The sequence below is a fragment of the Anthonomus grandis genome, chromosome 8, assembly GCF_022605725.1.
Source record: "Anthonomus grandis grandis chromosome 8, icAntGran1.3, whole genome shotgun sequence".
In the NCBI taxonomy this organism is placed as follows: Eukaryota; Metazoa; Arthropoda; class Insecta; order Coleoptera; family Curculionidae; genus Anthonomus; species Anthonomus grandis.
Window position 1 is genome coordinate 29,321,635 of NC_065553.1, and position 15,185 is coordinate 29,336,819.

A 15,185-nucleotide genomic window follows, 5' to 3' on the forward strand; every position below is an offset into this window, starting at 1 on the left:
TGATGTACCTGTGACTTCTGCCTAATATAGGTATGTATACCTATCTGGTGTCCACCAATCTGTCTATCCACCAATCTGCCAATCCGGCTCGAAGGAATGTTTTGTGAATGGGCTTTTTCACACACGGTATTCTGGGTTGTGATTTGATTCTTCAATAAAACACCAATTTTTCGGTAAATAAGTGTAATTAGAAGAATTAAATAAAGCACTGCACTAACCGTACAATTCTGTTATTGTTGTATAAAATATACAAATAAAAATTTTACAAAGTAAAATTCTGATTCTAACCGAATCTTGTGTTATATACTGTTTAATGACCTGTTGGCCTAAAGTTAAAAGTGTGTTACCTGAATAAAGTATGTGCAAAGCACTTTATTTCTGACAGCGTCAGATCGGGATACCGAGCTGGCCATTTCCTTGCCTCCCTATCCACCGATCTGGAAATATTTGGTTGAGGTACTGCCGGACATTTATTTGGTAGTGGGGTGGTGCTCCATCTTGCTGAACTTATATCATATTCGCTTTGGTCACGGGCCATACAGGAATGTCCTCTCCTTCTGATGGGCAGTGACTGCATGGCTCCAGTGACTGTAAACTGCGAGGGATTCGTGACGCACATTGCAGGCAGAGAGGAGTCGCAGTATTCCAACAGACCTGCATTGCTAAATAGGGGGAGCATCTGGTACACAGATGGCTCCAGAATAAATAACAGAGCTGGATCAGGGCTTATTGGTGGGATCCCACATACCAGTAGGGCATACTCGCTGGGGGAGCACGCCACTGTCTTCCAGGCCGAAGTATTCGCTGTATTAAAATGCGGACAGAAAATCCTAAGCAGCGGACACCGCAATACAGTTGTATCGATATGCTCGGACAGCAGAGCTGCCATTAAGGCTATCACGGCCGCAGAGGTAAGCTCCAAGCTTGTACTAGAGTGCATAAAAGTCCTGAACTGGTACAGGTTGGATGCACGATCCAGCTCGTCTCGATACCTGGCCACGTAGGCCATGCAGGTAATGAGGAAGCGGACTCATTGCTCAGACTGGGATCCGCGAATGTGCCGATGGAGCCGGAACCCATAGTTGGTATCGCCAAATGCGTTGCGGTCGCGTCAATGAAGGGTCTGCTGGACAAGTGGACCCACCGAAGCTGGACTGAGTCCCCTGGTATGAGACAAGCCAAAGCGCACATAGGTGGACAGGTCTTTTCACCGGTCACTGGCACTTAAGAAGCCATCTCCATACTATCGGTATTGCGGACAACCCGGAATGCCGATGGTGCTGAGAGGAGGATGAAACCGTTGACCATGTAGTCGGGGAGTGCCCAGCACTCACGCGCGCCAGGTTCAAATACTTGGGTAACACTTTCAGTGTACCGAGCGACTTTAAGTCCTTCAGACCAGAGAGCCTTATCGGTTTCTCTAAGGCCGTTGGGCTCTGGTAACCCCCGGTGGCGCATGACGGGTCCATCAGGAGACCTATATGCACAATCATATTCGCTGGAACTTGTGGGTTTCCTGGATCATGATACAAGTTGGCCAACGTTGGCACTACGTTATTTTGAAGCAATTCTAAATAATTATCGCCATTTAAATTACCCTCAATAAAAAAGGGACCTATGATCTGATCTTCAGTAATTCCTGTCCACACGTTAACCTTTTCAGGGTATTGAATATTGTCTTCTCTCGTCCGGCGAGGATTTTCCCTGGACCAATAACGGCAATTTTGACGATTGGCATGACCGTAAAGGTGCATTCATCAGAAAACATAACATGTTTTAGTTGGATCACATTGCTGTCTAACATTGCCATCATTTGTTCACAAAAATACATTCTCCTGTCAAAATCGTCTTCCGTGAGCTCCTGGGTGGGTATAATTTTATAGGGATGCATTTTGTTTTCTTTTAATATTCTAATAACTGACGAATAGCTAATATCGAGTACTGGGGCTGCCTTCCGAGTACATGTATGTGGGTGTCCTCAAACTCAAGCATAACAGCCAATTTGGTATCCTCACTTATTGCATTGGCAGCGCTTTTTTTACCTGCCTAACATGGCCCAGCTTGCGGAATTGCTTTTCTATTTTACTAATTGTCCCTTGGGTTAAAGGCGGCAAATTTGGAAATTTTTCGTGAAATAAGCGAGCTACTTCCATTTGCGTCCGTGTATTATAACCGTAGCCAATCATCTGTAGAATTGTTATTTTGTGCATTTCTGTTAAATGAACCATTTTTCTGGCTTGTAGTTAATGAAATTCAAACGACTATAGCACTGACGAATACTTTTGTCATACAACATGAGTCAATATTAAGTCTGGCATTTTAAATCAAAGTAAACAACAATTTTTAGTTTTTTTTATTCTCATATCAATAAAAAGGAATGCTGAAATAGTTTTTGCTTGCTTTATCATTACCAAGACCTAAATGGGCAAGAAGTATTAAGTGAGTTGTAGAGAATCTTGAAAAATAAATAAATTTCTGTTCTAAATGTTATTTTTTGAATTTTACTTAATATTTTCGAAACAGTCAAAGATAGGTATTTATATAATTGTATACAACATATGTCTAAAATGATCTGAGGAATCTATAAACTAATTAACATACAGGGTGTTATGTATAAACTAAGCAAGTTGGTATTGACCACCGTTATCTGATACACCCTGTATAAAAAGTTTTTATGAAAAAAAATGCGCAACTATAAAAACCAATCGGACGTGTTCGAGCGTTTTTTCCAACACGCTCCCATCTATTTATTAGCTAATTTATTCCATTTGGCTGACACACACTGTATGTTTAAAACTCCATTCGTACATGCTTAGAACATTAAAAGGCCTTCAATGTTCTAAGCGTACATGCATAAAATACTATAATAATAAATAAATTAAATACAAGAATATAATTACCTTAGTTTTGATTTTAAAAATATTGTCTCGCATAATCTGAACACCCCGCTAATTCCAACCCTCCTATGTACTTTGGGGATTCGGATTATCGCGACACCACTGTAATAAGATTAATTCTATTTTTCATAAAACAGGTCTGATAAAAAATCGTGCAAATCCCTCGGAGAGCCGCTAATACTTCTTTACACCGTTGACAATCAGATCAGAGAAATCAATCAGAAAACCAATTCACTTAGAGTTGTGTACTCAGAGGAGATGCCAAAAATAACTGACCTTGATGTGTCTCTTAGGGAACACTCGGTAGTTTTTACCATTGAAAACTCACCTACTATACAAAAACTAAACATAATTAGCATGAAGAGACATTACATCGAACATATCGGATATCCGAGAAAGATTGCATATGATTGGTCGACTGGTAAGTGATAGTGTATGCTCTTTATAGTATAGTCATTATACTTTATATTTTTTAGGTAATATCTACTTTTACAACTCGGTCTCTGATGAAAAATCAATCAGCGTGTGCAGTTTTGATTCGATGTCCTGCGCCAAACTGATCGATATTGACATTCATCGACACGTGTCCGAATTAGTCGTCGATTCAGAAAACAGAGTGCTGTTTTATTCGTTGACTAGCTGGTGGGTATTTAATTCACCGAGCTATGTATTGTACAAAGCCTATCTGGATGGTTCTGGTGTTACTGAGATTGTTAAAAGCACTAATGGTTTGTTATTGGTGTCACTAGTTATATTTTGTACATATTTATATAATTTTAAGGTTATGTATCGGGTCTAACTTATGATCTTAATAAGAAACAACTATATTATGCAGACCAGCATGCAGGTAACATAGTGAGTCTTACATATGAAGGAACGCAGTGGCAAGTGCTGTTTCCTAATCTTACCCATCCGGCAAGTTTAAAATTTTTTGAGAATACCTTGTATTTTGCCACCAGTGGAGGTGATATTTCTAAATGCTTGTTGGTAAGTGTGTGATTCATTTTTATTTTTTAATGAGAATTCAAGGGTATAAAATATTGCACGAACTTTTTTAAAATTTCCACTTAATTTGTGATTGAAGATAAGCTAAACAGCAATTCAAATTTTTTGCTTACAGGATGACTTGACGATACATCTAAAAAACCTAGTTAAATCATATTAGATATTAACTACACATATATTAGATAGTAGTTAATGCACTGCCAACAAGTAGAGATTTTCATTGTCATGGAAAGGTGTGCCACTGGTATATTGTACTATATATATTTTATATAGCAAGTGTTGTAAAAATAATTTTTCTAAATTGCTCAATTAAACGTCCTTCTTGTTTAGAGTTATGTAATTGTGAAGCAAGAGAAGCCACTGATTTATGAGTAATTAAACAAAGCGTCATCAGCAATTATACGTTTAACAGTTAGGTAGCTAGATTCTAACCTTAATTTCACGGATTAAGATAATTTAGTTTTTAAGACAAATTGAATTAATAGAGCTTTGCCTTCGTTATTTAAACAACCAGCGTAAAAATCAATAGGATCGATTAATTATTGTGTTGCATTACACTATTGTCGGTGTAACGCCAGGTCTACTTTTTGGAGATCAAAGAAGTATACCTGTTTTTGACTAGAATTAAATGCTGTTTTATTATTTTCACTCGCAAATGTACGTATAGGGAGGTCAAAAAAGTAATGACCTTTTTAATCATTCAATGTTGTTGTATGTGGCGCGATCTAGTGGTATTGGGAAAATAGATATCATATTCGTGTTCCTCATCCCAAATAATAAGAGTACGCCAAATTTTAGGTTAATCTGTCTAGTGGATTTCAAAATATTTCATTAAATGTTTGGTAAAAAATTAGTTTTAACACCTTGTAGAACAAAACCAATAACATTTTGCTAATTTATTTTCTTGTCAGGTATCCTACATTAACCTATGTCCAATTAATTACGGGACACCCTGTATAAGACTAGCTGCATGTGAACTTCCGTTATCCATTTATTCGTTGATCTTACTAGAGTTTTGAATGCTCTAAATGTTTGAAACTTCTTAAAATAAGGCTAAATGCAAAAATGAAGATCAACTTGTACAACAATTATATCATCATAGTTTTAAATTTTCAAAACAAGGTGTGTGAATGAAATTGTTTTTAGTGATAAGAATTTTACAACCTCTAATGTCCTTAGAATACGTCATTTAATATCCTACTTTAAGCTGTTAGCCTGAGTTGGCATTTTTGTAATATAAATAAATAACATTTATATTTATCTATTGTTAAAACATATTAAGAAATAAAACGCTTATCTTAAATGTATAGTATGGCTCTAAGTCCTGCTCAAGCTTCCGTATTTCTGCCCACAACTATGAACTGTTCACTGTGGTACAAGAGACTCTTCAACCAACATTACCGAACGTTTGTGAAAACAACACCTGCAGTTTCTTATGTGTAGCCAGTAGTACCCGCTACAGCTGCCTGTGCGAGGATGGCACTATTGTTGAGGATAACGAAAAATGCGATAAAAAACCACAAGTATATCTAACATATTTTTCATCTATGTAGTGGTATACATTGATTTTTTCGATTATAGGGTAAAGGCAAGAAGGCTGTAAAGTTTCATTCGGTCAATCATGGCACTGATTCCCTTGAGGTTGAAAGAGACAGTTCGAAGGCGGTGGTTGCTGTACTGCTGGTGTCCCTTGGGATTGCGTTAATGGGTGCGGGGCTGATGTGGTATGCCAGAAAAAAGAGAAATAGTTCCTTAATAATGAGTATGAGGTAAGTTCCCTTTTGTTGGAATATGTAATCATTGGATTTTCAATCCTCTAATTTTAAAGTAAAGTTAAACTTTATTAAAGTATACTAAATCGATGTTTGGATAACTCTTTTACACAAAAATGCGGATTGATTGAAATAGTCAGTTTAGCAGAAACTTTCAGTTAACCGTAGATACATTTATTATTTTAAATAAGGCATTTAGTGTATATTTTAATTATGTATTATCATGAAAGCTTAAGCATGCACAATAATTAATTCAGGTCTGTTATGCTAACTTAGAAAGCCTGCTTACACTACCAATCAAATCAAAGTAACTTTTCTGTAGGTGCCAGAGCACACCGATGGAATATGTGTAATGATAACGCAAATTTTTCAACAAGTCATTCATTTGAACAACGTCTAAGTCTTTTTGAGATCTGAGTTTGATTAACTTTTTTTTTTTTAGGGCTAATATAAGAAGAAAAATATATGGTATACGGCCTCAAACAAGACCAAAATTAATAGATTTGTTAGTACCTTTTGTATAATTATCTCTCAGATAACCAGCAACAGCGCAATGTATTTTTAAGTTGTGTAGGTATAACTCTCAATCCTAAAAACCACTAAAAACAAAAATAATGCCGAGCCTAATAGTATGAATAATAATAAGGAACCATGTCTTTTATAAATATGCCCAATGTCACTTTTACTAAAAATGCACAAAAAAAGTCTTATTGGTCTGATTTATTAAAAGTTTTTTAAATTATACAGTTATCACATCAACTGAAATACCACAAAACGCAGCAAAATCAATAAATTCCTAAAAATCGACGAAACTCTCTTTGTGACGTCACTTAGGCGAGATTGATATGCACAGTATCATACTTTGTACAATGGGTAGACCTAGTAGTAGGAGTGGCAAATCGAGCCAAATTCAATTAACGACACTTTTTATTTAAATGTATAAATTCGCTATGAAATATCACAAGAGAAATTTACTTCCAATTAACCGAAAAAATAATAAAACGACAGATAACTAAGGAATATAAACCAAAAATCGATTTATGAGGAAGTACCGCTCCCATATCTATTAGGAAAAACTATAATTTGCCTGGTCGCACCAGCATTTTCGGTCATATCATATCATCATCGTAGGATTTTTACTTTTACCACAATTTTATAAAAAGCTTTACTCAATATTCTTCCAGAATGCGGTTTAACACTCGCTCGGAGAACCTGGATAACAAATCGTCTTCTTTGCTGGTTCCTGGACAACACGAGTACACGAATCCAATCCCAGAGCTGCCAAATAATGAAACGAAAGACATTGAAAGAAGAGACAGTTTTGTTATGGAATACGAAGTTAATGGAAATCACATAAACAATATTTCTTAAGTGTATTAAAAGCATACCGGAATAAATGTTACAAATGTTTTATTGTTGTTAGTTTTAGTTATTGTTTTAGTTACTTACTTTTTATATTATATTTAGGAATGTTTAAAACAAAATCATGTACAATATCAGAAGTTGTATTCTGTTTTTACTTTGCTAAAAAAAGATATGACTTTTCACTAGTTTTTCTGCTGTAATTTTATATAGTTTGTCTTTTGTAATTTTATTTTGCTAGAATAATAATTTTAAAGATATTTAAATTTTAGGCAAGCTGTGGTAATATAATTATAAATATATTAATTTTTATACCTTAAAGGTGTTTTATCTCGAACAATTATATCAATATTATTATCAATGGAATGGAAAGACATTGAGTCAGAAAATATAAAAATAATACTCCTCAAATTCTATAGAATTTTGCGTAATGAAATAGATTATGTGGGTAAAACAAAAGCATATCCATAGGTTACTAAGAACTTGCCCAAGACGTGGCGTCCTATCCTATTGGCAATTAATTTATACCTGTTGAAAGGAACGTATATTTAAAAATGCGCGGTCCCTTCACCAAAGTCTATATACAGTGCATCCCGAAAGTTATGTCTAAATTCATTTAAAATTCAGGGGCATGTTCGAAAAAAAAACGCTCGGACCCGTCGATTTTTATTTTAAGTTGCGCATTTTTGTACGTGAAGTTTGTATATACAGGGTTGCTCAAAAATAAATGATGACCATCAACTTAATTTTTTCAAATGAAAGCACCTTTATTTATTTCGTCCTTGAATTTCGCATGGAATTCTACGTATGTTTCATGCATCATGTCCTATACCTAAAGTCAACAGTTATCGAAAAAAAGTCGATTCATGTAACAAATAAATAAAATTTCATTCACGGCTTGACAATATCCATGGCAATCAATAAAGTCTCGTTGCACATTTCCAATCATTTCCGGAGTTATGGCGCGCACTTCTCTGCAAATTCTCTCTTTCAAGTCGTCTAGATTATTTGGCCTATAAACAAATATCTTCCACTTGAGGTATCCCTGCAAAAAAAAGTCCATTGGTGTTAGGTTAGGCGACCTAGCAGGCCATTCGATGGGTCCTCTCCTTCCTATCCACCGATTGAAAAAAGGTTTCATCCAAAAGTGTTCGCACAGTGGCAGCATAGTGCGGAGGAGCGCCATTTTGCTGGAAAATTAGTTCTTCGTCAGGATAGTCTGGGTCCAATGGATTTGGAAATAAAGCTAGTAATGCTGGAACTAATTCAAATTGGAGAAAATCGAGATACACTTCTTCCCGTCAAAGTCTGTTCAAAGAAAAAGGGATCTATTACTCTTCCGCGCACTATTCCACACCACACATTTAGTTTTTGAGGGTACTGGGTATTTACTTCCATCATCCGATGCGGATTTTCTGTTGCCCAATATCTATAATTTTGTCTGTTCACACTACCATTCAAACAGAATTTGGCTTCATCGGAAAAAATTATATTTGTTACTAAATTATTATTTAGATTGCACGTTTTGTAAGCGTTCACAAAACTCATTTTGCCTATCGAAATCGTCATCAAATAAGTCTTGCACAGGAATAACTTTGTAGGGGTGATATTTGTGCTTTTTAACTATTCTTCTTGAATACTACTATTCTTGAATAACCACTGTGGTCCTATTAACCATACCATAGACAAGGACCCACCTATGTTCCAGAGCTTTTCCAAGGCGAAGCAGAACTTTTGGATGAATTAACAGACCAAAGTGAAAGTTTAGGTCAGTTACTAAATTTTAGTCAATTGTCTGGGGAAATTAATATAAATCGAAAATTATTAAATATTTTACAACTTAATGTAAGGAGTTTAAAACACAATTTTAATGAGGTTCTTTTGCTTATAGAAAATTTTGACCTTTCTTATTGTGATGTTTTGGTTTTTACAGAAACCTTTCAAATTAAAAACACCGATTTTTACCATATTCCTGGGTACAACCTATTTTACAATGAAGGAAATTATAATAAAAACGATGGAGTTGTAGTATATATAAAGTCTAATGTTAACGTTGGATTCACAACGCAAAAATTACTAATTTCTGGGGCCACCATTGGCAGATTTGTTTTTTTCTGTAAATAATATACCTTTTGGTCTCTCAGCGGTCTATAAGCCGCCTCCGATTCCTGTGAATTACTTTATTGATGAGTTGGAAATATTTTTTGCAAACAATGTAACAGAAGATTTTGAAATTTTTACCGGAGACATTAATTTAAATTTGTATAATACAAACGAAAGAGTATATGTCAGTACTAAATTCTTTTGGGTTTCAACAATTTATTGGGATTCCGACTAGGGTAACTAACGAGACAGAAACTTGCATTGATCACTTTTTTATTAAAAGTAGGGGTGGTTCTTTAATTAAGTCATTTGTCTTGAACACACACACAACAGACCACTTCCCTATCATGTTGCAAATTGAATCCCAAACTATTCAAAGTCAAAGAAAAAAGAAAAATACATTCCACATTATAGACTATGACAAGTTTCTTAATTTAATCAAAAACGTGAAATGGACGGACACCATAGAAATAGCAGATATTGATATGGCAACCCAAAACTTTACAAACAAATTTATAAACCTTTTTAATTCATGTAGGATAGAAAGACACTCTAAACATAAGGTAAGAAAGATAAAAGAATGGATATCACAGGAACTAATTATTGCAATCCGTAAAAGGGACAAACTAAGGAAGAAATTGATTAAAAATTATAGTACACAGCTTAATGAGGAGTACAAACAATTTAGAAACTATGTGAATGATTTAATTAAAAAAACTAAGTATGAGTATTATAAAAGCCAAATTACAGAAAATAGTAAAAATATAAAAAAAGTTTATCAAATTATCAGGGACGCCACAAACACAAAAACAGATAGGAAGATTGAAGCCAGCATAATGGACGAAAGTAACAAGAAATTTTCAACAAATAAAGAAATGGCCAATTATTGCAATAAATATTTTATTAATGTTGGAAATAAAATGAAAGATAAGATTTCGCCTCCGGAGAAAAATATCCGTATAAACGATATCCTAGAACCAGCAAAAACCTCATTATTTTTAACACCTGTACATAACAATGAAATAATTAAACACATTGCGACACTAAAGATAAACGCTGCCCCAGGAATAGATCTCATTCCAACACGTGCCATAAAACTAACTAACAAATACATAGCTGAACCTTTAAGTCATATTATAAACCTTATATTTACAAGCGGCACTATACCGAAGTACTTTAAACAATCGATTGTCACGCCAATACATAAAAAAGGCCCCACATCCAAAATTGAGAATTATCGACCAATTAGTTTATTAAACAACTTTTCTAAAATTCTAGAGAAATGCATTAAGGATCGCTTAAAATAATTTCTAAACTCGCTTGGTGTATTATCAGATAATCAATTTGGATTCTCAGAGCGTATCAGCACGGCACATGCAGTCTATAAACTCATATCTGAAGTTACTAATAACCTTAACAACGGTAAAAAATGTATTGCTGTTTTTATAGATCTTGCTAAGACCTTCGATACTGTGCCACACAACTTCCTTATAAATACTTTAGAACACTATGGGGTTAGAGGTTTGGCAAAACAGGTACTTCGGAGTTACTTTGAGAACAGAGAATAATTTCTTAAACTAAATGATACTCTTAGTGATCCTGAAATAATTAACATAGGTGTACCCCAAGGTACAATTTTGGGACCAATTCTCTTTGTGGCCTATATAAACGAATTGCTGAAATTAAAAATACCAGGACATATACTAAGTTACGCCGATGACATGACCTTAATGTTCAAGGACAACACATGGGAAGAAGGGAAAAAGACCTTGTGTGTGGGTTTTGGACAGGTCAGGGATTGGTTATGTACCCAAAAACTCACGATAAACATGGAGAAGACAAATTATATAGCTTTTTCTATATGTAATAAAAATAGACCACCATTTAACTATATAACTGTCAACCATAAAACTAACGAAGTAATCACTGAAACTTACAAAACTAAATATCTTGGCATTATCATTGACCAACACTTAAAATGGAATCAACATATTGGTTATCTCTGTGATAAAGTCAGAACTTTAATACATAAATTTTATGTTCTTCGGGAAATAATGGGCAATAAATTATGTTTGCTTGTTTATAAATCATTAGCTGAGTCTCTCCTCTCGTATTGCATAATTGCATGGGGCGGTACTTATAAAACTATTCTTCAACCTTTAAAAGTAGTACAAAACTACATTCTTAGGGTCATTCATAGGAAAAATAAGCTCTGCTCTACCGAGTTACTTTATAATGAAAATATTAGTGATATAAGTCATCTGTACTTACAAAACGTATGCTCTTTTGTACATAAAACTGATATAGCAAAGAGACAAATCACGCATTCCCAATGTACCAGAAGTAATATGTACAACAATTTGAATTTACCACAAAATCATAAGCAAATAAACCTTCATTTTATAGATTATTTAGGGCCAAAATTTTATAACTTACTTCCTCCTGATATTAAAAATATAAAAAACCATAGAATATTCAATAGAGAAATAAAAAACTACATATATATTAATTTTAATAAATTTAGACCAATGATTAATTGAATTTACTGGTTAAATTAATTAACAGCATATTATGTTTGATCTTTTCTTTTCGTGGTTTTAATGTAAATAGTGTATATTTTTAAATGTAACAGATTTTACAGAAATTACGTTACTTTCATTTAGGTTCAATTTTGTTTTCGATTATTGATATTGAATTGATTTAAAACATGTATTCTGTTATATTTCTTACTACGTTATTTTTGTGTATAATATGTATATTATTCTGTTAATAAGTTTATTTTGATTGTTAAGGAAAGAGTTGGAATCCAAGCATTTTTTGTAAGAGTATAATTTGGTTTTTCTGATATTGTAATTCGAACATAAGCATGCACAAGTATTAAGTTACTTAAATGCTTATTTCGTATATTATAAACATTTCGTATATGTAATTGTATTATAAGAATAAACGATTCGGTGAACTATAGATTTCGCCATGTGTAAATTTGCCCCAATCTGCGACAGAGGAGTGCATGGATTTTCTTCCAATGAAAGCAAAACGTCAAGTTGTTCATTTTCATCTCGAGCAGGATGACCAGATTTCGGCAGATCTCTAACATGACCGAATTCTCTAAATTTAGCCTCTTTTCTACTCACCACCTTTTGACATATCGGAGGACGATCAGGATGGATTTCATGGAATAATTGAGCAGCTTCTCGTTGAGTACGTGTTCTATTACCAAACCCAACCATGCACAGAATTTCTATTTTTTCTCATTCCGTTAACTTTACCATTGTGAAAACCGCAACTTTGCTCGTACACTTCACACTTGATAATATCTGTTTGGCGTACAACTGTCTTACAGTTTCTATGAAAATGCACCAGACAACAATAAAAAAACACGAATGAATGGAATTTTGCTCTGTATAAAAATTATAGATAAGTTGACTCGTAAGGTGAGCTTCAATAATAATGATTGGTCGTCTTTTTTTCGATAACTGTTGATTTTAGGAATAGGACATGATGCATGAGACATACGTATAATTCCACGCGAAATTCAAAAATGAAATTAAAAAAAAAGGTGCTTTCATTTGAAAAAATTAATTTAATGGTCGTAATTTATTTTTGAGCAACCCTGTAGGGTAAACTGTCCAACAGTGAACCACAGTACACAGAGAACCATTTTCAAATTTGGCGCAACTAAATTTAGCAACGGTCGTTAGTGTGTGTGGTGGGAACCGCTTAAAGCATCTCTAACGTATGCTAGTCGATTCTCGTCGATCAGTATTATTTTAAACGCGCCACGTGCAATTGTGTGTTTTCAGGTAAGCAAACTAAATTTCGTTTGTTCATTTACCCAATGTTTTTAGGGTGTTTGCTCAAATATTTTGAAATGTTTGATACTGTCATTTATTGTTGATTCTTTTTAGCCAACTTATAAATAATAATTATTTTGTTTTTCATTATTGCTATTTTGTTATTAATTTTTTTATTGGATAGTAGCAAATTTACACAGTGAACCGGTACACAGTGAATCGGTTCACTGTGTACACAGTAAATCGGTTTACTGTGGACCGTATTATCTATAAAATGATATTTATAAAAAAATTGACATTTAGCATCATGGCTTGCAAAAAACGAGAACGTAAAATCGGAAAGCACACTGAGGCACAAATGGCTGACGCTCTTGCTCTCAAGAATACGGGAATTAGCCTACGAGAAGCCTCTAGAAGGAAATCTATTCCCTATCCAACACTTCGGAGATACTTCATGAAGCAGCAACAGTTAGGAGACGATGTTCGACTTATTCCAAACTATGAGGTTAACAAAGTATTTACAGTGGAGTAAGAAAAGTCGTTAGTGGAATACATATATGAATGTGCTTATGCTTTTTACGGCGTAACAAATAAAGATTGTCGTAGGATTGCTTACCAAATGGCCAAAAAAAATAATATAAAAATGCCTGCTTCATGGTCAAAACAGGAGTTAGCTGGAATAGAATGGCTGCGTTCTTTTCGCCAAAGACATCCAACCTTGACGCTAAGATGCCCAGAGCGTTGTAGTCTAGCCAGAGCAACCTCTTTTAACCGATCAAATGTGGGAAAATTTTTTGATAATCTTTATAATATTTTGCAAAGAGATCCACGGTTTGCCGATGGGACGCGACTCTTTAATTTGGACGAAACTTCCACTACTACCGTGCAAAAACCTCAAAGAGTCTTGGCACCCAAGGGTATAAGATGCTTGTCCAAAGTAACCAGTGGAGAAAAGAGAACATTAGTTACTACATGTTGTATCGTAAGTGCAAGTGGGCAAAGTCTACCGCCAGCTTTAATATTTCCCAGAGTGCATTTTAAACCGCATATGCTTAATGGAGCTCCACCAGGCTCTTTGGGCTTGGCAACGTCCAGTGGCTGGATGAATTCAGATCTCTTTAGCGAGGTGATGCTTCATTTTGTCAAGCATAGCTCATCTTCAAAAGAGAATCCATCCATATTGATTATGGACAACCTCGAATCGCACCTGACAATCAGAGCTATTGATATTGCAAAGGAAAACGGTGTTAATATTTTAACCCTTCCACCCCATACAACGCAGAAAACCCAACCATTAGATGTTGGTATAATGAAGCCGTTTAAAGAATATTATAATGCCTCTATTGATTCTTGGATGCTGAGAAATCCTGGGATTCCCGTTACTATTTATGAATTAGCATCTTTTATAGGAATAGCTTATCAGAAAGCTATGGCACCATCTACAATTACAAATGCATTTCGGAAAACAGGCATATTCCCGTTTGATCGTAACATTTTTTCAGAAGTTGACTTTATTCCTAGCTCCGTCACCGATAGACCTAACCCTGGGGATCGAAACCTATATATTTTGGACCAAGAGGTGGAAAATTGAAACCCAGATGACAGAGATGATATTGAAGAAAACACAAACTCTTCACAACGTGACATGTCAAAAGAAAAAGCTACTATATCCAATCAACCAGATGGTATCGAGAAAAACCTAAATATCGAGTCTCCTATTCCATCCACTTCGTATCAACAAAACAACGAAAATATTTTTATATCTCCCAAAGAATTTCAACCACCACTCCGTGCAGCCGCCAGAAAAAATACAAGGAAAATTGCAACTGACACTCCTGAAAAGGACCTCTTGGAAATGGGGCAACAAGGTAAAAGACGAATAGTTTCGAAGAAGACAAAGAGAGTCCTAATGGAAAGTTCATCGTCAAGCTCAGACACATCGTTGGTTTTAAACAGTGATAATGAGACATCAGAAGATGAAGCGTTGCCAGGTATTAAGTTTGCTCTTGAGAGAGCCCCACTTCCTGATGACTTTGTGCTTGTAGAATTTCAATTAAAGAAAAATATTATTTATTATGTGGGGAAAATTTTAAAAGAAAATAAAAATAGTTTTTCTGTAACGTTCTTGCGTAGAAAAGTTATAGGCAATATGTTTTACATGCCTCTTGTTACAGATATGGCAGATATAGATCTAGCGGACATAAAAACTATTTTACCAAAGCCTCATATTAATGGAAGTACCTCAAGGCAAA

The 15,185-nt window shown here is 34.8% G+C and overlaps 1 protein-coding gene across 2 annotated transcripts in view; it reads left to right on the top strand.

Moving 5' to 3' along the window:
- Window positions 1-7,357, top strand: part of LOC126739453 (vitellogenin receptor) — a 127,700-nt gene extending 120,343 nt beyond the window's left edge. For both annotated transcript variants that reach the window (XM_050445134.1, XM_050445135.1), the window contains exons 25-30: window positions 3,035-3,318; window positions 3,374-3,625; window positions 3,679-3,884; window positions 5,213-5,425; window positions 5,484-5,671; window positions 6,859-7,357. In XM_050445134.1, the coding sequence (XP_050301091.1) occupies window positions 3,035-3,318; window positions 3,374-3,625; window positions 3,679-3,884; window positions 5,213-5,425; window positions 5,484-5,671; window positions 6,859-7,045 (1,330 nt within the window). In that variant the 3' untranslated portion in view covers window positions 7,046-7,357. The remainder of the gene's footprint in view (window positions 1-3,034; window positions 3,319-3,373; window positions 3,626-3,678; window positions 3,885-5,212; window positions 5,426-5,483; window positions 5,672-6,858) is intronic.
- The last annotated feature ends 7,828 nt before the right edge of the window (window positions 7,358-15,185 follow it).